Source organism: Culex pipiens, chromosome 1, assembly GCF_016801865.2.
Source record: "Culex pipiens pallens isolate TS chromosome 1, TS_CPP_V2, whole genome shotgun sequence".
Lineage (NCBI taxonomy): Eukaryota > Metazoa > Arthropoda > Insecta > Diptera > Culicidae > Culex > Culex pipiens.
In genome coordinates, this window is record NC_068937.1 from 77,378,692 (window position 1) to 77,401,985 (window position 23,294).

The 23,294-nt window shown below is 36.9% G+C and overlaps 3 protein-coding genes across 5 annotated transcripts in view; 2 read left to right on the top strand and 1 right to left on the bottom strand.

The window, feature by feature from the left end:
- LOC120427195 (uncharacterized) overlaps window positions 1-3,925 on the bottom strand; it is a 29,058-nt gene extending 25,133 nt beyond the window's left edge. The window contains exons 1-2 of one of the 3 annotated variants that reach the window (XR_005606831.2): window positions 2,936-3,925; window positions 2,461-2,769 (exon numbers count right to left, since the gene is read on the bottom strand). The gene's annotated coding sequence lies outside the window, so the exon portion shown is untranslated. Of the gene's footprint in view, window positions 1-2,460 lie in introns of all 3 variants that reach the window. The other 2 variants (XR_005606833.2, XR_008211870.1) reach the window with 2 other exon arrangements.
- LOC120427198 (uncharacterized) overlaps window positions 1-23,294 on the top strand; it is an 83,375-nt gene that overhangs the window by 40,571 nt on the left and 19,510 nt on the right. The gene's annotated exons all lie outside the window — the stretch shown is intronic.
- Window positions 7,612-8,095, top strand: LOC128092333 (uncharacterized). Its single transcript, XM_052705972.1, has 2 exons — window positions 7,612-7,912; window positions 7,974-8,095. The coding sequence occupies exons 1-2, from the start codon at window positions 7,612-7,614 to the stop codon at window positions 8,093-8,095; spliced, it is 423 nt and encodes a 140-aa protein (XP_052561932.1).

Consider the following 23,294-nt stretch of genomic DNA (forward strand, 5'->3'; position numbering starts at 1 on the left):
AGAATTTAAGAATTTAAGAATTTAAGAATTTAAGAATTTAAGAATTTAAGAATTTAAGAATTTAAGAATTTAAGAATTTAAGAATTTAAGAATTTAAGAATTTAAGAATTTAAGAATTTAAGAATTTAAGAATTTAAGAATTTAAGAATTTAAGAATTTAAGAATTTAAGAATTTAAGAATTTAAGAATTTAAGAATTTAAGAATTTAAGAATTTAAGAATTTAAGAATTTAAGAATTTAAGAATTTAAGAATTTAAGAATTTAAGAATTTAAGAATTTAAGAATTTAAGAATTTAAGAATTTAAGAATTTAAGAATTTAAGAATTTAAGAATTTAAGAATTTAAGAATTTAAGAATTTAAGAATTTAAGAATTTAAGAATTTAAGAATTTAAGAATTTAAGAATTTAAGAATTTAAGAATTTAAGAATTTAAGAATTTAAGAATTTAAGAATTTAAGAATTTAAGAATTTAAGAATTTAAGAATTTAAGATTTTAAGAATTTAATATCCTAGTTTCCTGATATCCTAATTTCCCAATTTCCAAACTTCCTAACTTCCATACTTCCTAATATTCTAATTTCATAATTTAATTTCCTAACTTCCTAACTTCCTAATTTTCTAATTTCCTAACTTCCTTATTTCCTTACATATTATTTTCCTTATTTCACGATTTTCTAATTTCTGGATTTCCTATTTTCCTTATTTCATTATTTCCTAATTTCCTAGCTTCCTAATTTCCCAACATATTAATTTCATAATTTCTTAACTTCTTAACTTCCTAAACTTCTAATTTCCTAGTTTCCTAATTTCCTAATTTCTCATTTTCCTAATATCCTAACTTCCTAATTTCCTAGTTTCCTGATATCCTAATTTCCTTACTTCCTAATTTCCTAGTTTCCTAATTTTAAAAATTTCTTGATTTCCTTATTTCCTAATTTCCTAATTTCCTAACTTCCTTATTTCCTAATTTGCTCATTTCCTTGTTTCCTAACTTCCTAACATTCTAATTTCCTTACATATTAATTTTCTAATTTCCAAATTCCTAATTTCCTTGTTTCATAATTTCATAATTTCATAATTTCCTAATTTTCTTATTTTCTTTATTTTACTAATTTGCTATTATCATAATTTCCAAATTTCCTAATTCCCTGGTTTCCTAATTTCCTAACATATTAATTTCCTTATTTCATAATTTCATAGTTTTTTAATTTCCTTATTTCATAATTACATATTTTTTTTATTTCAGTTTTTCTTGTTTTAGAATATAAGAATTTCTAAATTTTCTTTTATTTATTGATTTCTTAATTTTGTTTATAATTGTTGTTTAATGTTTTTGAATAAACATTTTTAATCTTTTTAATTTTAAGTTTTGAATATTTTTAATCTTTTTATTTTTTCCTCGAAAGAACCTCAATCGCGCACACCGTCAATCGCGCTCATACCGAACTGTCAACCGAGCTGTCAACTTTTCTTGGGGGGGTCACGAAAAGAACACGCAACATTTCTTGACCGCATTTCTTCCGATCAGCATACCGTACTTTAAATGGTAATGGTATCATTCAATAGCAGAAAATGTGAAAAACAAGTAAAAATTTTAAAAAAATGACGGTAAAAACATGAAAAAACTAGATAGGCAAAAGCTAATGATAGGAAGTGGTAGAATAAACCAAATACTACCAAAAACAAACATACACTTAACATGATAAATGCAAATTAAAATACTAAAAATGAAACAAGAAAAATAAAAACAAGAGATGTAAAATTTTTCATAGAACGAAAGTAGCTCAAAATGACCTCCTGAACAAGGGAAAAATAAAAAAAATCATATAAAAATGTGGGCAGTAAAGGGTTAAGTATTGAAAAAATTGGTAGTATTTATGAATCAAAAGTCATAAACTTTAAAAAATATTTGCAACGGCCTTACCTTATTTTGAAATTTTTTGAAGTAATATGCCATAGTTTTTGAAAATGTATTTTACACAAGTTCACTTGTTTTACATTCAGTAGTTTTCAAAAATGTAAGAATTTACAAAAAAAAATTAAGCAAAAAAAAACTTTTTGTGGTTTTGTACATCGATTTTTTTTTTCTAAATTCTAAAGATTTTCGAACAAATCAAACATGCTGAAAATTATTCTAAACGCAGGCGAATTAGTTTAAATTGATTTCAGCTGATTGCATTTAAATTTACAATGAAATTTGAAGTTTTTTGAAAACAATTTTTTGTGCGAAGAGGAGGAGGAGGAGGAGGAGGAGGAGGAGGAGGAGGAGGAGGAGGAGGAGGAGGAGGAGGAGGAGGAGGAGGAGGAGGAGGAGGAGGAGGAGGAGGAGGAGGAGGAGGAGGAGGAGGAGGAGGAGGAGGAGGAGGAGGAGGAGGAGGAGAGGGGGGGGGGAGCGTCATACACTTTTAAACATATTTGTACCAGCCTTACGCATTATTGAAAAATGATCATGGAACTTACCCGAGCTGCCTTGACACTCCGGGAGGCATTTCATATTGCAGACTCCAAATCACCCGCAGGAAGGCTGATGGTGATCAAATCACAACAAGAATTACAGCTCAGTGCTAAGTCGAACTGGGTTTTCGTTTTGTTAACTCGTTTTTTTCATATTCATTATTTTCACGTTGATTTTCAACAGTAAACACACCAAATTGGCACTTCCGGCTTTCCTTTTTTCTCTTCCCAAATCCGCCCAATAAACTTCTTCTTTGCTTTTGTCCGAAATGTAAATCCCAATTTCTTGTTTTCCTCAGAAAAAGGTTCTTAGCCCTGATATTCACCCCACCAAATCAGTGCAATTTTGTGACCGGATAACCGTTTACGGTTCCGTGCGGCACAACAGGAGTGCAGAAGACTTGGAATTCACCCTCACGGAAGAATATTTTCAAAATATTACGCGCGGAACGGAACTGGGCAATGTTTAAATCTTCTATACCTGCTGTGTCACGCGGAATCGGACCTGGTCTGATGGCCCAGATTGCCGATACAGCGGGAGTTGTTGCGATCGGTTCTGCTGCGGTCACACCATGACCGGTATGTTCCCCGGTTCGGATTCGACGGAATCGGTACCAATTCCCCAGCAAGCAGCGGCTCCAGTCCCGCAGTACGCTGCAGCTCCGGAAGCGAACACCGGCGGGCCTTGCTCGGGGGAGATTAAGCAGTTCCTTTCGTGAGTCCAGAGTCCTTTTTCCGGTGCGGCAAAAAAGAAACACTGCACTACCGCACACGACACTCTTCCGGCAACTACTTTTTGGTTCACGTATTCTTCTCGTCATCTATCTTCTTCTCAGCTCTCCCAGCTCGACTTTGCACCAAATATGTTTCCGGTGATGGAAATCCGGACACGGCCACACCCGTTGTCGACAGGTTCGGCAACGTCCGGATTCTCCAGCTGCCGAATTCCTTAGGAACAACTTTCGCGAAACCGAAATTTTGCGCAAAATTTACGGACCGTTGGCAAAATTAATCAACGGCAGTTTTTCTCGGCACCAAAGAACCGCGTTACGCCCAGGAATTCCGCGAAAACCGAAATAAAATGTTTTTTTGTTATGCAAGAGAAATTGCAAACGTGGCAGGAACGTAAACAAACACAAAAATGGCTAAGTCCGGTTCTGACAGCTCGGGTTTACGTCACTCAAGCAATATTTCAGCCTGTTCACAGCAGTTGGTGTGTCTCACCGCTAGGCGGCGCCATAATTTGAGCCATGCGACACCTTTTTTTGAAACCGCGAACTAATTTGGCTCGACTTGGATTTTGGCTGTTTTACTGGGCATGCTCAGCGATGAGCCATTCTCACAAAATGCCAGCGCGGCAGTCTTTTTGTCTTCACGCCCTCAGTTTGCCATCAATTTGATTTTTTATTGGTGGAAGTTTCTTTGAATGATGTCTATAATGTTATGAAATCAAAATAAATGCACAATTTAATTGATAACATTGATTTTAGGCAACCCAAATGAATGAGTATAACGCAGCGCATCACAGAAAAAAAAAGTTTTCAGTTCAGAGTGATCGGTGACGTTCGCCCTGCCTGAGCCGTCCGGAGACTGAGCCGATCAGAGAGAGAAGGAGAGTAGAAGCGAGAGTGTTCGGGAGCGAATGGTGAGAAAGTGACAAACAGTAGGAATTCATCAGGGCAGTATCGCGTCGCCTGCTATTTGTGCTCGCGAATGGAGTGGTTGATTTTGAACAATCAGGACCCTTGTACAACACGGCAAATTCTTGGGTGTGGAAACACTTTCTGCCAGTCATTTTGTAACCACTTTAACGCTCTGGGGCAAGACGGAATTATTTTGTTTTCTCGTTAATTCTTGATATTTTGAAAAGTGTAAAAAACACTCAGAGAATACGAACAATTTAGCGATAGGCAGGAAACATTACGAGCATCGCAAATTGTGAGCTAATTGTAACCACCAAGATTGAAGCGGATTATCTTGGACGTGCAACTTTACGCGCTGGATGTGGTGTACAGTATGTAAAAAAGTATTTACACCCCTTGGGCACTTTGCACATATTGTGATGAAACATCTAAACAATTTAATGTTGATAGAAACCCGGGTCCGGTGGTTTAGTGGTTAGCGTGGTATCCTCTGAATCCCAGTATGGCCTGGGTTCAATCCCAGACGGACCCGGTGGCATTTTTCGAGACGAGATTTGCCTGACCACGCCTTCTATCGGATGGGGAAGTAAAACGTCGGTCCATTTGCGTAAAAGAGGTTTTGAGTGACTCACCACACATAACCTTCGGACGCCTAGAAATGAGCAGAAACTTGCAACAGAGACCACAAAAGACCCGGGGGTCGTTAAAGTGGATTACTTTGTTTTTTTTTTTAGAAACCTAGTACTACGTTTTGTTCAGAAACTCATGCCAAACATTTTGCTACAAAAATCTCATGAAATGATGTTTTCTATAAAAAGTTATATAACAAATACTATTACAAAAATAAAAAAGGTGCAAAAAAAGTTTGTACACCTTTCGAAAAATTAACATAAATAAAATAATTTTTTTGACAAATCACCATAAATCCAGTCTCCCAACTCCAAATAGGCATCCTTGACTGTTTAAAAAAAGGTGCAGGTGGTTATGATACACATGACCAGTATGGCAAAGAACTTTGCCAGATAATTATTGAAATTTTCGATTTGTACGTCCGGTCCAAATTTCCCCATGATTCCCTTATAATTATATAAGACAACTCTTTTGTGGTCAATTTCGTGGCTCTGAAACAGCCTGTTTGATTTGTAAAGTTTTAAGACATAATATCAACATCCTATCGAACTAAGGGGATGGAAATTGCAAGTGGAGCTGAACTGCCATTTTCAGTTCTCTAACTGATTACGAAATAGTTATTCTAAATTTCCAGAAACAGATTTATGGTTCGGCAAATGTCCCCCCATCGGAACATCCGCGGGGCCTCCGGCCACTCCGTATTGTGGCCACTACTGCCGAAATGTAAAATTTCATGTCCAGTATCAAAAATCGTAAAGTTTGATACCCATATTGCCCCAACTCTTATGGTTCCGCAAATGTCCCCCCATCGGAACACCCGCCGGGGACTCTGAGCACTCCAAGTGGTGGCCAATTCCAATTATCAATTCCCGCTCATGCCGGCTGGCATGTCTTGGCGTGTGCATACTATCTGCTCCCGATCCTCCAGGCCGTCTACAAACGGGCCACCAGGCCATCTGCTCCTGATGTGTCGTATGCCCCGCCTCTTTGCACCCAGTCTCCTACATCTCCTTATTCGTTTTTTGCCGCGTCGACGATCCAAAAATTATGAGGTAGAGTGAGGGTGATTTTAGATACATCAATCTCACGTCTCTATATTGACTGATTGGGAAACGTTTGTTCAACCAACCAGCGTGCACCAAAAAGAGGGGAAAATTGCCGAGAGGGGAATTCGTCACGTAACGTTTTCGCTTCGCGAAAATTTTGGATTGACACCACGTATAGAAACCTTAGGACAAAGTTCTTTGTCAAAATATTTGGATTCGCTTCGCTAGGAGGGCTAGGAGGGCTAGGAGACGGTGATTTTAGCGGATTGCAGACTGGATTTTCGCCATGTGATGTGATGATTGTCTAAGCCCAAGTTGCCTAGGAATCTATAATTGGGAATAGAACCAATTCCACCTGAACCAGATTCTCACCACCATGGCAGCCGTCCATTGCCGGCCGCTCCCATCTCCACCGCGCACCAAGGACAAGGAAAGGGATTTGGAAGACGGGAAGTGTTGATGCTCCACTTGTTTAAGGGGTCAAGGGCAAGTCACCACGGTGTCCCCAAGTAAGTTGCGCTTGGAGTTGGACGGTTTTTTGAAGGTAAATGGTCTGAGGAGCCACCCTAGGCGAGTGGTAACGACCGTTGCATTGTTGTTCGAATTCTTCGTGTGTTCTCATTTCTAATGGGAAAGCTTTCAATTCTTCTCATCTCTTATTGGATGAATTCTATCAGTCGATTCAATTTCAACTGCGCAATCTTGTTTGAGTTCTGATGTTCAACTTGCATTGAAGTTACCAATACTCCACGGTTAAGTGAAAAGCATTTTTGCTTGCCAATCCTAAGGACAGGGGATCGAACCCCGCCTTGAGCTTCAAGTTTTTCATTTATTTCAAATTTTAATGAGTCCAGAATTTTCTCGTTGGGAGCAGGTGGGTATCGAACCCAGGACCATTCGCTTATAAAGCGAACATCGTAACCATTTAGCAACGAACGCTCCTTGTTTAAAAAAAATATTTGGATTGAATATAAAGTTTACCAATTACTTAGTATAAAAGTTTATATAACTCTGGAAATTATATATAAAACTTATCTAAACTTAATTTTGCAAACTTTTAATTCAACTAAATGACAATATATTATCATAGAATTGCTAAATAAACATTTTGGAGTGGGTATACCACCGTTTTGGGGGTCTTTGTATCGATAGAATAGATTTTTCGTTGGATTTTCGTACCAACCTGGAATTACGTCGTCCGCCGGCATCCGTACCGGTCCACGATTCATTCAGTGATCTTCTTCGTCGGGCTGATCCGGAAGGCGTGCTTGAGATGATGCTCCGCGGCTGTTTTGACGGTGGCTGCTGGGTCCGTCATCTCAATCAGCACGCAATGGTGGAGTTTGTGTAGCTGGATACTTCGAAGGCCGGTGAAATTTAATCCCATGCTCTTTTCCACAAACCATTGCACTGTGTTACAAAAGGAAGTTCTTTCACGATAACATTTTCCCAGACACAGCGAAATTAGTTTTAACAATTTTATTTTTCCCACCGCTCAAAAAAAACATCTTTTCTCAAGGCCTACTTCCTCTTCTTTGCCTTGGCCTTTCTTCTCCTCACCCTCTTCTTCATCTTCCTTCTTCCGCACCGCTGGTCGCTCCGCCACCAATGAAAACCGCTTGTCGCTCCCCACCAGGGCGGTGGATTGTTCGGCGTGATCGCCGGTGAGGAGAAGAAAGGCCAAGGCGAAGAAGAGGAAGTAGGCCTTGAGAAAATGATGTTTTTTGTGAACGGTGGGAAAAATAAAATTGTTAAAACTAATTTCGCTGTGTCTGGGAAAATTTTATCGTGAAAGAACTTCCTTTTGTAACACAGTGCAATGGTTTGTTTAAAAGAGCATGGGATTTAATTTCACCGGCCTTCGAAGTATCCAGCTACACAACATCCACCATTGCGTGCTGATTGAGATGACGGACCCAGCAGCCGCCGTCAAAACAGCCGCGGAGCATCATCTCAAGCACGCCTTCCGGATCAGCCCGACGAAGAAGATCGTGATTCTGATCTACGTCGACGTGCGGTTCCACGATCTTCCGCCGGACATGTCCAACATGCAGATCGCCGAAGCCATGTTACAGTACGACGACGTGCTTACGATTAGGGACGAGGTGTGGAGAGACATTTTTCCCGACCTACCCAATGGTGTGCGGGTTTTAAAAATGAAGCTCTCTAAGCCTGTTCGGTTGTATGTAACGATTTGCAGCCTTAGCAGTTTGGCAACCCATACGGGTCAGATTGCCACGTGCCGACTTTGTGGATTCCAACGACACAGCCGAAACAACCAACACCGAAGAGAAGACTGTGGAAACTCACAGTTTGACGTAAAACTACCTGAAATTATTATTATTGTATGAAAATTTGAAACCCAAAACTTTACCAAATTATGACAACAGAAGGCCAGTACGTTTAATGAACGAAAAAATGATTTTTTTTTTGTTTTTATTGCAAAAGTACTCTGCAGATTCGAAAAGTACATTGAATTTCCCATAAAATGAAAAATGACGGAGTTTTTCAAACTATTTTTTGTATTTTTGTCGATGAAAAATATGTTTCCCGGAATTCTGAGTACATAGAAGTCCATTTTGCACTACTTCAGGTTGCAAATGATAAAAAACAGACATAAAAAATGGAACTCGAATTCGTGATCAGATACCAAATCAAAGAGAAGTCGGAGTTGGCAGAGAATGACCCAGTTGATTCCGAGGAATGGAGGCGAACGAGCGCAAAACAAAGAAAGAAGACGGTAGCAAAGTTGAGCAAAATCTGCTCAACAACAACAATGATAGCCCAGCAGCAGGAGGAGCCCCGTCGGTTCCAGCACTCGGCCAGTCTTGTGGTGAAGAAAACCACGGCGTTTTACGAGCTATTGAAGGTAGTGGACGGATGTAAACTTGGCGGATTTCCATCCGCTGCGGGGGCGGTCTCACAAGCAGGACAGAAAAACCAACACCCTTGCGCTGACGGCACGAAAGAAGGAGGTAAAGATGCGCTCTACAGCTCTGCGGAACTGTTAAGAATCTTAACCGAACTCTGCATCCGGTTGGAGATGTGCAAGACCCGCACGTAGTAAGTTAGAGTTCTTGGCTATACTAGGAACCCTAAAAAGAGAGACTGGTCGAAGTGAATTTGACGTACCAAGACAGACACAAGTTAGACGTATCCAAACGAGCATTTGCCTTTACGCCCAGCAAAACTTGGCAGTGTTGGCAAGCACAAAACATACGTTGCCAGAACGATTCAGCAAAGTCTGGCCAGTCTCCCTATTTAGGGTCTCTAGGCTATACTTAGTCTGCAAGTACGGCTCTAATAAACCATAGGTGGTGGTTGCTGATTATTATGTTATTATTTTTTTATGTTATGTAACATTTTTGATCCCCCCTGAACTGTCCACGTGGTTTATGGATGGGGTCCCTAGACATCTGTGGCCAGATCGAGTTTTTTTTAAAGATTAGTCGAAGGAGAATTTAAAAAAAAACACGGTGAGATAGAGCCTTTCTTACAAAAGGAAGATAACGGCAGCTTAATTTTTTTTTTCAAAGGAATAGCAAAATAAAGAATGGTCATTTTCTTCCTCTTCTTCGCCTTGGCCTTTCTTCTCCTCACCCTCTTCTTCATCTTCCTTCTTCCGCACCGCTGGTCGCTCCGCCACCGATGAAAACCGCTTGTCGCTCCCCACCAGGGCGGTGGATTGTTCGGCGTGATCGCCGGTTCCTCCGAGCCGTAGTCTTCCCTCAGGCAGCCCCGCGACCACGTCTAGCAGCCTCCAGTCGAGCGTGGCGCGCCTCGTTCGAGGCCGGTCCATTTCGGCTCACCAGAAAAATCAGCAGCGTAGCAACCGAACCGTTACTGTCTCGAGTAGAAATCCAACTGCCCGAGCAAATCGAGATGTTGGTTGGTGTACCCGATTTTGCTTTCTTGGTTTCCCTCACTCTCTGACTGAGCGTTCCCCTTTTTGGTAGAGAGCCTGGAGCTTATTACACAGAAAAAATATGTAAATTTACACAGCACGTAATTACTGTTTCTTATGTAAACTCACTCAATGTAATGTTGAAATATGATGTAAAGAGTAAAAAGTCATGGAAATTACTCCAATGTAAATCTAAATCTAATGTAAATCAAGAATCTAATGGAAACGTTGAGCATGGAAACTCAAATCTGATGAATTTCTACCCGGGTTCAGCTTCCTGTAAATTCCTATTTAATGTAAATCATATATCCAATGTATTTCTGCCAAACGTTGACTTCAAAACTACCCGAACTAAAATAGTTATATTTGATTCTCTTTCCCAGTCAAATCAATCCGAATTCTGAAACGGAATCTAATTAGAATCGTAGACAAATTCCGTTTCAAACGCAACAACCGGTTCGAACACGGAACCGGTTGTTGCGTTTGAAACGAAATTTGTATACGATTCTAATTTGATTCCGTTTCAGAATTCGGATTGAGTTAACTGGGTTCTATTGCTCTCATATTTCGCTGGCCCACTGCCTGAGCCTCGACCTGGGCAAGTTGATGCTTTAGCCGCTCGTTCATAAAATGCGAAGATGGCTCAGTCGGCAGCGGGTAGCAGCAGTAACACCGAACATCCTACCCGTCGTCCGTTCGATTCCAGTCCAGCATTATTCCACTTGGCCGTCGACGAGAAAGCGTCCCCTACCTGTGAAGCAACTTTTTAAAATCAGAATTTCCTTTTGCTGCCCGCTTCAATCATTTTAAAATAGAACATAGGCCACACCCTTTTCCTACTGCAATCCAAGTTGAGCTTCTCATTCCCATTGGCCAAACAGAATTAGTTGATTTGAACTAATGTAAATTCCAAAACTAATGTAAATTTTCAAAACTCATGTAAATTTCCAAAGAACCCTAATGTAAATATACATCCACATGATACCTTTTGGTACATGATAAATAATGTAAATTTACAGGAATATTTTTTTCTGTGTAGAGAACGGCCATCTCAAAACAAAAGTACCAATCAAAGCCAAAACCAAAGCTAAAAACTCGATTCGCCACCTACATTCGAGTAGGAGAACTTTGGTGCAAGGTTACGTTTACGTTTTTGCGCGATAAGTGCAAAGGCGAGTGAAAACTATTTAAAGGTTTTTTTTAAAGAAAATTGATCTTTTGGAATAAAATAAAGTTAACAGGAGTGAACGGCCCGAGCGGTTTAGGCTTTCAGGAATTTTGTGATATTTACTTGTAGAGTCAAAACAGATCAGTAAACTTCACTTATCTGTATATTACATTTTTTTAAAGATTACATTTTTGCGGTAACACTTTCAACTTTTACGCGCACGATCACATCACTCAACTTTTTGTTGCTAATTTCATTAAGACCTTCGTCGAGCCAGTTCTCTACGTTGAAGCCAGACTTGTCCTCCAGACCTCTTCGCCGAGCCATGCCAGACTCGAAATCTGCTACGTCCCTGGTTGACTCCACGGCGGCTAAGTCCCGGCGGACTCTTCGCGGCGGCTAAGTCCCGGCGGACTCTTCCCGGTGGCTAAGTCCCGGCGGACTGCGGCCTCCACCGCTAAGTCCGGCTGGACTGGGGCCTCTGCTACTGGTGGCTGCTGGCGGGTCCGGCTGGTCTGGGGCTTCTTCAGGATCTGGAACTGGACTGGGCTTGAACTGGCTGGAACTAACTGCCCTCCTCAAGAATTTTGGGGTTTTTATAGTCAGTCCCCGAAAACTCTACTAAATTTTGTTCTACTAAAAGTGGTCCGTTTCGATGAGAAGCATCGATGAACCTCATGAATTAAATTATGCAGACCTCTGCAATTCTTCATGACTTTCCGTATGGTGTAGTGAGTACACATCAAAATCGGAAGTCATGGGTTCGAACCATTGTCGTGAAACTTTAAATTATGTTATTGGAATATCAAAATTATGTTCCTAAAACATTCTCAAAAATGTTGGTCAATAATGAGAAGGTCGAATTCTCCATTGAACAAACATGCCAATGAATTTGGTTAAGCCACACCCTCAATTTCCCCTGTGTAATAACATCGCACATTCATAATTGAAAGCTTAACCATTTTTTTGATTGCCTAACAATTGGCGAAATTTAATAAAGGGCTTTTCAGGTGAGGATGACTCATGATCCACACCTGTACATAAGCTTAATTATTTGTCGCGCAACGCGAGTCGACGGGTAAAATTATTTATGCTTGCGTAAGCGCGCATGGTCAGAACTGTGGTGAGGTTCGAAAATTGGACAAATTTAATGATTTAAATTTGAGGTCGCTGCATTCCCCCACACTTACCAGCTAGATGTTTGTATTCTTGAAAAGCATTAAGAACATCTATCGAAAGTTATTTGTAGGTTGAAATAATATTCCCAAAGTCAATAATTTAAATTGTGTAAAAATTACTTTGCAAAAATTCATAAAAAGATACTTTAAAGGCTGGCTATAAAAAATTGATTTAAAAAAATGGTTTGGTTAATCTCCCCCACACTTATCAGCTAGATGATCGTCTGAAAGAAATGATCATCTCTGGAAAGAATTTTGTCGGGTGTAGTGATCGTGCGGTTTACAATTTGTTCTTCTTGTGCTTTCTTGTAGATTGCTTTATAATATAATTGTTCTTTTGATTTTTCTCCTGTAAAAATTATTTGCGTTACTTTTTTGATCTTCTGTCCTGTTAAATTACTTGAACTACTATTTTGAACTTCTCTTGTAAAAATATTTTCGTTGAAACTGATTTAAATAAACTTGCATTTGAAATTAATTTTCATTATCTCTCCTAAAAAAAATCATTGCATTTTTCCCACTGTAAGCTAAATTTGTTGTTGTAGAACTGTGTTGATCGGCTGGTTATTATCGTCGTCGTCTTCCATCAAAATCGTCTCTATCGTAAGGCTATTCATTCCACAGTGACTTGGTCAATTGATCAGTTTTCGAGGCTAAAGTGTTGAATTTCGTCGATTAGTGCAATTGTCGTTTCCATCATGAATTATGCTTCATAACTCAACTGTGAGTTGACTGTGGTCAATTTTGAGAGTGCATTGACTTCTCACTTGCTGAGTATTGTGAATTGTTCGTAAATCCAGTATTTTTGTCCAAAATTGACTTTTCCAGTTGCTTTGTATCTTTGACAATCTCAAAATATTGACATCGGTTGATGTAATTCTTTTTTCAAATGTTTAGGAAATGTTGTTTGTCCAAAATTGTCTTTTCGTGTAATTTGCAACTTTGGCTTTTGTAAATTAATGACATCGGATGATGTTATCATTTGTTTATCATGATCTTCTCCTTTTCAATAGTTTCAGACGTGCAGTATGATCTCAACTTGCATTTTTGTTCCATAATTGATGTTTCGCATTTCAATCATCTTTACTTCGCTTAATTCCACATTTTGATTGGTAATTTGTTTTACGTGAATGTCTCGTTACTAGAATTGTGTCTTAATTCGACTTGATCCTCATTGATATGACCTTTTTCAACAACATCAACACCGTTACCTGTTCAACCTCCCGCATGACTTTGCCACTCACCATCTTGCCATCACAAACTTCTGCATACGAACGCGTAGAACTTCTCAGCATACGAACGCGTTGATCATCTCAAGTCGTCTCGTATCTCATCTCTGCCATATTTTACTTCAGTTTCTAATTTTGTTTATCCCACAAAAATGTTTTACTTGTTTTCTTCGTATGAACAATATTTTATAATTTTCAGGAATCTATCAGTTAATTTCTGTGCAAAATTTAAATTCAAATTTACTTACAATCTTATAAATCTTGTTGATATTTTTATATGAAATAAGTTCTATTTTTTTTTTAATACTTAAAAAAATCAGTTCTAATTGACTATTATTTTTATACCTGAATAAAAAAATTACTCTATAAAGTTTTTCATTGATCTATACGTCCTATCATCTTGTCATTGCAAAACTGCGTATGTTAAAATATCCTTTCTGTTATTCCAACTTTTTATGAAATCTGTATGTCATTCAGTGTTTTCAAATCTGTTACACTCATTCAATCAATTTGTTTATTTGAGCAATTCGCAATAAAATGTTGATTTTGCAAGAAAATTTGTTGGTTCAATTTTCAGTCTTATGATAATGTTCTGTTTTTTTTTTTCCTCTGAATTTAATCAGTTTAAAGGTGTTTTTCCCTTGAACATTATTTTATCCCTTAAAATCCCTTGAAGCATTATTTATCCCTTGATTTTCCCTTGAAGCATTATTTATCCATTCCCTTTAATTATCATTTGACTATCCCCGTAAAGTGCAAATGTTTTGAAATATTTTTAACATATTGAATCCCCCCATGGATTACAACTGTTTTGAAGCATTATTCGACATAAAAACTCTCCCCATAGAGTATAATTGTCTACTTTTTTAATCCCTTCGGCGTTGCTTTATCAGTTTATGTATCCCTAGATCGGAACTTTTACCGTCCTTTTCGATCTTTTTAAATTCCCCACGATATACTCACAAATTTTACCTTTCCTTGAGCTGTAGTTCATATTCGTCCTTGTTGAAATTGTTGTCTTCTTGATCGTCTTCCAACGGTTTCCTGTAAATCCTTCGTATTAGCGTATAAAAAGTCTGAAAATATATTCTTAATCCATTTTTAAGTAAATTATAAAACACATGTTTACATTCAACAATCATTCTGGGCTGCAGTCCCTTGTCCAATTATTCTCACACACATTCTTACTTGCATACATGTTGTTTTTGAAACATTTAATAATCACACCATCTTCATTTGCCTTTCGCTGAAATTTCATTATTGTTCAGTCCGTTTGATTTGTTTTTATTTGTTGTTAAAAATTGCGTCATTGTTTTTCTAATACCCTGTTAACCCATTTTAGCTCAATTAAGTATATTCCCAAAATTGCAACCCAACAGCTTCTTAATTGTTTTAACGTGTTTCATCACTGCTTCATTATTATGTTTATATTTGATCATAATCGCTTCACGTGTTTTTGAAAAAAAAATATGCATCAACTCAGTACTGGTATTTTTCTTAATCTGTTTCTTGTTTAAATCTCATCAATTCAATCATTTATAAAAATTATCTTTCATCTCCAATTCATAACATTCTTGTTTGCGCATTTTTTTTTTTTTTTTTTGTAATAATCATTCATATTTTGTTTAACTCAACATTAATTCATTTATCATATCAAATCAATCATATATTCTTTTTTCATGTTTATTTTTCTATATTAAAAAAATCGGTATTTGTAACACATTTGTTTGATTCATTTAGTTCTCTTGATAACAATCATTTTTTTTTATTTATCAATCATATCAATTCAATAAGTTTTCTATTATATTTTTTTTTCAATATACATAAATAATCCCGTGTGTTAAAAATAAATATTTTCATTCATTGCAGTCTTTAGATATTGATCATTTATGATACTATGTCATTCATTGCATAAATCGCTTATTTTTTTACATTATTTTAATTGTACTGTAATTGTCACTTCAAAATATTTGTCTTGTATTGGAGCATTTAATTTTAAATTATGTTAATTGTATATTGTTAAAAACATGTTAAATGTATTTTAATACGGGTACATTCTGAACTATCATTTAGTGTTATGTTAATCATTATATTTTCTTAGTCTATTATTATGTACATCTTCAAATTTGTTTCCATTTTTAATAGTGGTCGTTTGATCGCTGTTAAATTTAACGATATCGTAAGGGCCTCGCCACTTATTTTGTAACTTTTGACCAATTCCTGTCTGTACCATTTGTACCAAAACTCTATCTCCCCACATTGGTACCCAATCATTTGTCTTTTTGTCATAAATTTCCTTTCTCTTTTCTTTTGACAATATTAAGTTGTTTCTAGCAGTTTCATGAGCATCCTTGAATATATCTTTCATTGAACATATATAGTCGTCATAATTTAAATCTGAATCATTGATTTTATAAATTGTGCTTGGTATTATAGCTTTTCTTCCATACAAAAGTTCATAGGGAGAATATCCAGTTGATGAATTTTCTGTAGTGTTGTATTCAAACATAAAATATGGTATTAATTCATCCCAACATTGTGGATCTTTGCCAATAAAATTTCGTAAATAAACTTTCAACTCTCTATTTGATCTCTCTACTAAATTAGCTTGAGGATGATATGCACTTGTAACGATCTTTTTAATGTGCAATATTTTGCATGTATGTTGCAATAATTTGCTTACAAAGTTTGTACCTCGATCGGTTACAACTTCTTTAGGAGCACCAAATTTACAAACAAAGTTTTCGACAAAAGTTCTAGCAACAGTAGTACTTTCTTGGTTTTCCATGGGAGCTACAATCAAAAATCTTGTTAAATCATCTTGTATCACAAGTCCACAATTGTTTCCATTATTAGAAATTGGTAACATAACCACATCCATATAAATTTTATCAAAAGGTTCATACGATGTTGTCGTAATTTTCATTGGCATCTTATTTGCTGGCCATATTTTATTCTTTTGACAAGAATCACATTGCTTTACATAATTCAAAACATCTCTTCGCATATTTTCCCATGTAAATAGAGGACTCATTCTTTTAATCATTCGTTTACCTCCAACATGACCACCCAACGGTGCGTCGTGAAAATCTTTGAGCACTTGATCTCTGTCTTCTGGCTTTACATAAATTCGTTCATTTTCTGTTGCATACAGTGTAAATGACTTTGAAAGTTTCATTGCAAAACATCGTAATAAGTTTAGTTCCAACTCTGTTTTAAATATTCTATGAGAAATAATTTGTATAACTGATGCATCTTTAGCAAAATCAGGATAATCTTTAAAACTTTTAAATAAACCATCGAAAAATTCTTCATTTTTAACTGCTGAACGATATGTTCCATTCAAAATTAAACCCCAAATTTTCTTTTGCGGGAATACAAATATATTTTCATTGGTGTAATCCTTAAAACCATGTGGAAGGTCAATGTATTTACTCAATTCTTTGTGTACCGTAACACTGTTTAATATCATAAATGTAGCTTCGGCTTGTTCAAATGGTATAATATTTTTAGAAAATTTTAAAACGGTAAAATCGATATCTGTATCTTGGAAATCCTTGTAGGTAAATGTTTTATCGTTGCTATCATCGTCATTATCTAAATTTATGTCAATTTGTTGAAGTCCATTCATATTATTATTCCAATTAGTATTGTTTCTAGATGAATTCTGTCTGTTTGGAGTATTTGTTGAGTTTTGATTATCTGAAATATTTTGTCTATTTTGTTTTGCTTGTTGACGAGTTGTAATTGCTACTAATTTTGATGCTTGTTTATCATCTGCATGATCTTCATCATTATTTAAACGTGAGAGAAAATCTGCAACCACATTGTCCTTTCCTTGCTTGTAACGAATTTCACATCCAATGCCTTGGATTTTCAAACGAAGTTTTGTCAAAGTTGGTGATGTTTCCTTCAAATGCCATAGAGCTACCAATGGTCTATGATCTGTGTAAACGATAAAATCTTGGTTATAAATAAAATGTTTGAAGTGGTCTACTGCCCAAACAATAGCTAGTAGTTCCTTCTCGATAGTAAAATAATTTCTTTCTGCCCCGATAAGCGCACGACTTGCGTAAGCGATGGGGTGATCATTTGACTTCTCATTAGTAAGAACTGCTCCGATAGCATAATCGCTAGCATCAGTTGTCAAAACAAATTTGTCATTATAGTTCGGTCTAACTAAAACTGGTTCTGAAATTAAATAGTTTTTTAATTCTTCAAAAGCATTTTCACATTCTTCGGTCCAAATAAATTTCACATTTTTCTTTAGTAATGCATTAAGTGGCTTACGTTTATCTGCAATGTTTGGAATAAATTTTCCATAAAAATTAACAGTTCCCAAAAATGATCTCACATTTTTAATCGTCTGCGGCCTTTTCATGTTTTTGATTGTATCAACATTTTCACTAGTTGGTCGAATACCTTCTTCATTAATAATATGACCCAAATATCTTACTTCTTTGTGTAAAATTTTACATTTTGATGGTTCAACTTTTAAATTGTGTTCATGCAATGCATTCAAAACTTTATATAAATTTTCATTGTGTTCTTCGATAGTTCTACCAAACACAATAATATCATCCAAGTATACAAACGCATTAACTGGTTGTATTTCATAAATAAGTGTGAATGTAAATTTTTGAAATGTTGATGGACTATTTTTCAGTCCCATTGGCATTCTTAAAAATTCATAATGTCCTAAAAATGTTGAAAAAGCGGTTTTCGCAGCATCCTTTGGGTTAATTGGGATTTGATAAAATCCTGATTTCAAGTCAATGGTTGAGAAATATCGAGCTTCTCCAATACTGTCCAAAATTTCGCTAATAAGCGGTATAGGGTACACAAATGGTTTAGTAATTGTATTTAGGTCTCGAAAATCCACTACAATTCTGTAGCGTTTATTGCCTTCGGCGTCTAAGTCTTTCTTTGGGATGCATAATACCGGTGCATTCCACGGACTTTTACTTGGGCGTATTATCCCTAATTTTAGCATTTCTTCCACTTGTTCTTCAACGTGTTTCTTGGTAGCTTCAGGAAATCTATATTGTCTTTTATTAATTGGAATTTCAGTTGTTGTCTCTATATCGTGCATGGTTAAATTGGTATAAGTCAACTCGTCACCCTCTAAATAAAATATTTCATTAAAATCATTCAAAATATTATTAATTTCTTGATTGATATCGCCTTTCAAGTGGTCTGTTTTAACCAATTCATAAATTTTTCTCATTCTTTCATTGCCTGTAAGTTTCTCATGCTTCATGTTTTCAATCACATCATAATCCCGATCATTTTCTAAATTCATCTCTTTTGGGTAATCTTGGTTATCATCATCAATTTCAATTTGATCGTCATAATACTCTTCAATGTACGGTTGGATTCTGCCATTGCAGCCATTGTCATTATCATAATTATTTCCATTATTTTCATCATAATTTGTATTAAAATTGTCATAACTATTTGCTTCAATACCTGCCATATTTACTTTGTTTATATTTTCAATGTCATTGATTCTAAATAAATTGGTCATTTCATGATTATTATATTGCATATTATTTGTGTCAGGCGTTCGTAAAACTATGTTGTCGAAACTTTGACTAATATATAAGGTGTATTTCTTTAGAAAATGTGCTCCAAGAATTGCAACATCAGCAAAATGCTTCAAAATGTAAAACTTTTCCTCGTATTTTGAATTTCCTATCAATAAAATCATATTTACAGATCCTACTGTATCTTCTGCTATTCCATGAACCCCTCTAATGGAAATTCTATCGTTGAAATCAATGTTAGTTAAACGCATATTACTAACCACATCCCATCTTACAAAATTGTTACATGATGCGGAGTCAATTATAAATTTGTGAAATTTTGTTGGATTTGCCAAGGTAGCAATATTTGCATAAAATATTGAATCATTATTGAAATTGATTTTTAATGTTTCATGTGGTGGAATGTATTCGTTAAATTGCAGTTTAAAATTATTTGGAATTTGATTTTTATTGCGTCGACTATTTGTATAAGTTCGTTTTAAAGTGCTCTTTGCAGTATTCGTTTTATAACATTCATAAAATTTGTTAGCTTGATAATTATTTCTGTGATAAATTTTTTTATTTTTGTTGTTCCTGAAATTTCTGAATTTTCTGTCAAAATTAAGGTTTGAATTTTCAGTACTAGCAAGTAACCTTTGTTCGAGAGTTCTTAAAGACTCTCTGTCAATTCGTTCATTTTCTAAAAATTCTAGCAAATTTTCCAACTTCATATGACGGTTATTAGTGGCAATTGCTTTGATTTCATTATTTATAATTCCAACTATAAAGTGGCTTTTTAAGCAATAAGCTGTAAATGAATTTTCGTTGTAACTTTGATCAATTTTTATGATTTCGTATTTTATGTCAAGAACTCTTCCTGCATATGATTTAAATGATTCATCCCGTCCTTGTTTCAGAGTTTCAATTTGTTCAATTATACTACCAAAAGTAGTTTTGATACCAAACTCTCTAATTAAATTTGCCTTGGTTTCTTCCCAAGTGCTTGCATAAATTCGGTTAATACGTGCTGCTGCTTTAAATTTTAGTTTCATAAAAACAACATTTAAAAATTTACTTTGATCTTCGCCTTCAGGAATTTGATCAGCATAATATTCTATTAATATTAAAAATTGCTCCAGTGAGTCTAATGACCCATCAAATTCTGGAATAATCTGGATTAAATCCTTCGTCTCCAAATTCGCCATCTTTAACGGTGCACATCAACAAGAGCTTTTGCACCAAGATTTTTGTTACAGATATTTTAGTATTTTCGAAACTACGGGAACTATCGATATAATGTTTTATTCATCCCCTAAAGTACTGTCTACTAAGTGATTTACAACAAAATTTGCCTGTTTTTACAATCAGATTTGTGCAGGATTGGGTCCGTAAGTTTGTCAATTTTGGCATAAGAAGACAACAACTTCCTTGGTTGCTGTGCACCCTTTCAAGCGTGTTTTTAACTATTTACATCAAATTTCGGTATAACTTTTGTTTACTCACCCTAAACTGCCAGATTTCCATGGTCGTCTTCTTGGGTGTTCGATGCGGCTGAATTTCGTCTCCAGTTGATCCAGATGATCTCGTCATTGTTGAATCCCTAGTGTTGTCCATCGTTGGCCGGTTTTGAAATTTTCGATGCTTCTGCCATTGGTCTAGCCCGTTTTGGTTCCATCTCGTACTGCTGCACATTTGCTTCCATCTTAGAACTCCTCACATAACATTTTGTTCGATTTAACGTTTTTTTTTTTTTTTGACACTATTTTAACTGTTTGTTACTTCGCGAAATCATTTTGTTCATTAACTTTCACACATAGTCACATTTTCAACTCTCGGTTTTGTCCAATCATAATGGCGTGTCCAAACACACACAGCGTTGCTTTCCGCTAGTCACCACCTGAACGGCCCGAGCGGTTTAGGCTTTCAGGAATTTTGTGATATTTACTTGTAGAGTCAAAACAGATCAGTAAACTTCACTTATCTGTATATTACATTTTTTTAAAGATTACATTTTTGCGGTAACACTTTCAACTTTTACGCGCACGATCACATCACTCAACTTTTTGTTGCTAATTTCATTAAGACCTTCGTCGAGCCAGTTCTCTACGTTGAAGCCAGACTTGTCCTCCAGACCTCTTCGCCGAGCCATGCCAGACTCGAAATCTGCTACGTCCCTGGTTGACTCCACGGCGGCTAAGTCCCGGCGGACTCTTCGCGGCGGCTAAGTCCCGGCGGACTCTTCCCGGTGGCTAAGTCCCGGCGGACTGCGGCCTCCACCGCTAAGTCCGGCTGGACTGGGGCCTCTGCTACTGGTGGCTGCTGGCGGGTCCGGCTGGTCTGGGGCTTCTTCAGGATCTGGAACTGGACTGGGCTTGAACTGGCTGGAACTAACTGCCCTCCTCAAGAATTTTGGGGTTTTTATAGTCAGTCCCCGAAAACTCTACTAAATTTTGTTCTACTAAAAGTGGTCCGTTTCGATGAGAAGCATCGATGAACCTCATGAATTAAATTATGCAGACCTCTGCAATTCTTCATGACTTTCCGTATGGTGTAGTGAGTACACATCAAAATCGGAAGTCATGGGTTCGAACCATTGTCGTGAAACTTTAAATTATGTTATTGGAATATCAAAATTATGTTCCTAAAACATTCTCAAAAATGTTGGTCAATAATGAGAAGGTCGAATTCTCCATTGAACAAACATGCCAATGAATTTGGTTAAGCCACACCCTCAATTTCCCCTGTGTAATAACATCGCACATTCATAATTGAAAGCTTAACCATTTTTTTGATTGCCTAACAATTGGCGAAATTTAATAAAGGGCTTTTCAGGTGAGGATGACTCATGATCCACACCTGTACATAAGCTTAATTATTTGTCGCGCAACGCGAGTCGACGGGTAAAATTATTTATGCTTGCGTAAGCGCGCATGGTCAGAACTGTGGTGAGGTTCGAAAATTGGACAAATTTAATGATTTAAATTTGAGGTCGCTGCAGGAGGTAAGAAATAAAAAGTTCTATCGATTGACTTTTTGATTTTTTTGCTAAGTTGTCTTTTTCATTGAAAATTCTTAGATCCGGATTGAAAACGCGAGAATGAGGTTAGATTGCAAATTTTGAAAATCATTCCAATTACCATTTTTCAAGCAGAGCTTTGCTTTTATGGTAGAAGTGACCTCGGAAGTGACTTTAAAAAATATTTTTCCACTTGAATAATCTACATTCTCAATTGATTAGTTAGGCTTTGGTTGATTAAAACATTCCCTTATTTTGAATCAGATGATGAACAGGTTAAATCGGCCATCACAAAAATATTTTCGTTTATATCAATTAAGCTATTTATTTCTTATACCTGAAAATGGTATAATTTGCTATAAATGTCGATTTTATGATGAAATAAAACAATTTCAAATTTCAAACCAACTTACTCGCTGTAGGTTATAATGAAAACATCACCCCAAGTTTCAGCGCCCTCTAAAAAACGAAACTATTGGCACTACGCCCCCCGGGGCATGGCCTTCCTCTAACGTGGGATTTCTGCTCCAGCGCCTCTGACGAGACAGGAGAAACCGGGACCGACGTTTTACTTCACCATCCGATAGAAGCTCAGTGGATAAGGCGGGAATCGAACCCGCGTCTCATAGCATCATCGGGATCGGCAGCCGAAGCCGCTACCCCTGCGCCACGAGACCCACGAGCGCCCTCTAGTGGGGGGTAATTTTGACGTTTGATTGCCTATCGAGCAGAAGAAATTTCAGTTGGCGTTCAATCGATGGGAAGTATTGTAATTTGGGTGATTTATATTTTATTCGAAAATGTACAAAACACAAATTGAAAATTCAATTTCAATTCAGATTTTATTAGTGAATAATCATGATACAATTAGTTCATTTAAGTACATTACAGAGTTTTGGGGTTCCTTACAGCTGTGAGTTATTTCATAGTTCATTTGGAAACTCTAATTGCATTTAAATAAGGATTTAACAATAGATAGAAAAATGGAAAAAAAAAAACTATCTGTACTTGCTAAGGAAAGGGGATAGTGAGAGAGGAAAGCTTAAAAATAGATCACAGTAAAATATTTATCCATTATAGATATACTCAATCATAAGTTCGTCAAGCGCCATAAATTGCTCTGCCTTGTTACGGCAGGTCTTGAACCGTGTTAGCATCTCCCCCGCGAGAGCAAAGAACTCCGGCAGGGTGAAAAGATCCTCGCCAGTTACTTCTTGCTGCGCCGAATTGCCGCCAGCGGCGACGACGCTGGCAAATGAACGTCCCCATCCAGGAGGAGACGCTAAATTACTCGCTGGAACCGTACGCTGCTCAGCTGCAGGAACGGTTGTGCACGAACTTCGATGAGGAGGGCGGGACGCTGCTGGTTTCTTCTTCCTCTTTTCCTGCTCCTCGAGGTAAGCTTATCGTGCGCTGCATCCACGGTAATTACTGGTATGATTACCTTCGCAGTTGGCGCACTTGATGCGCGGCTTGGTTTGGGCTGCGTCATCCCTTCCGT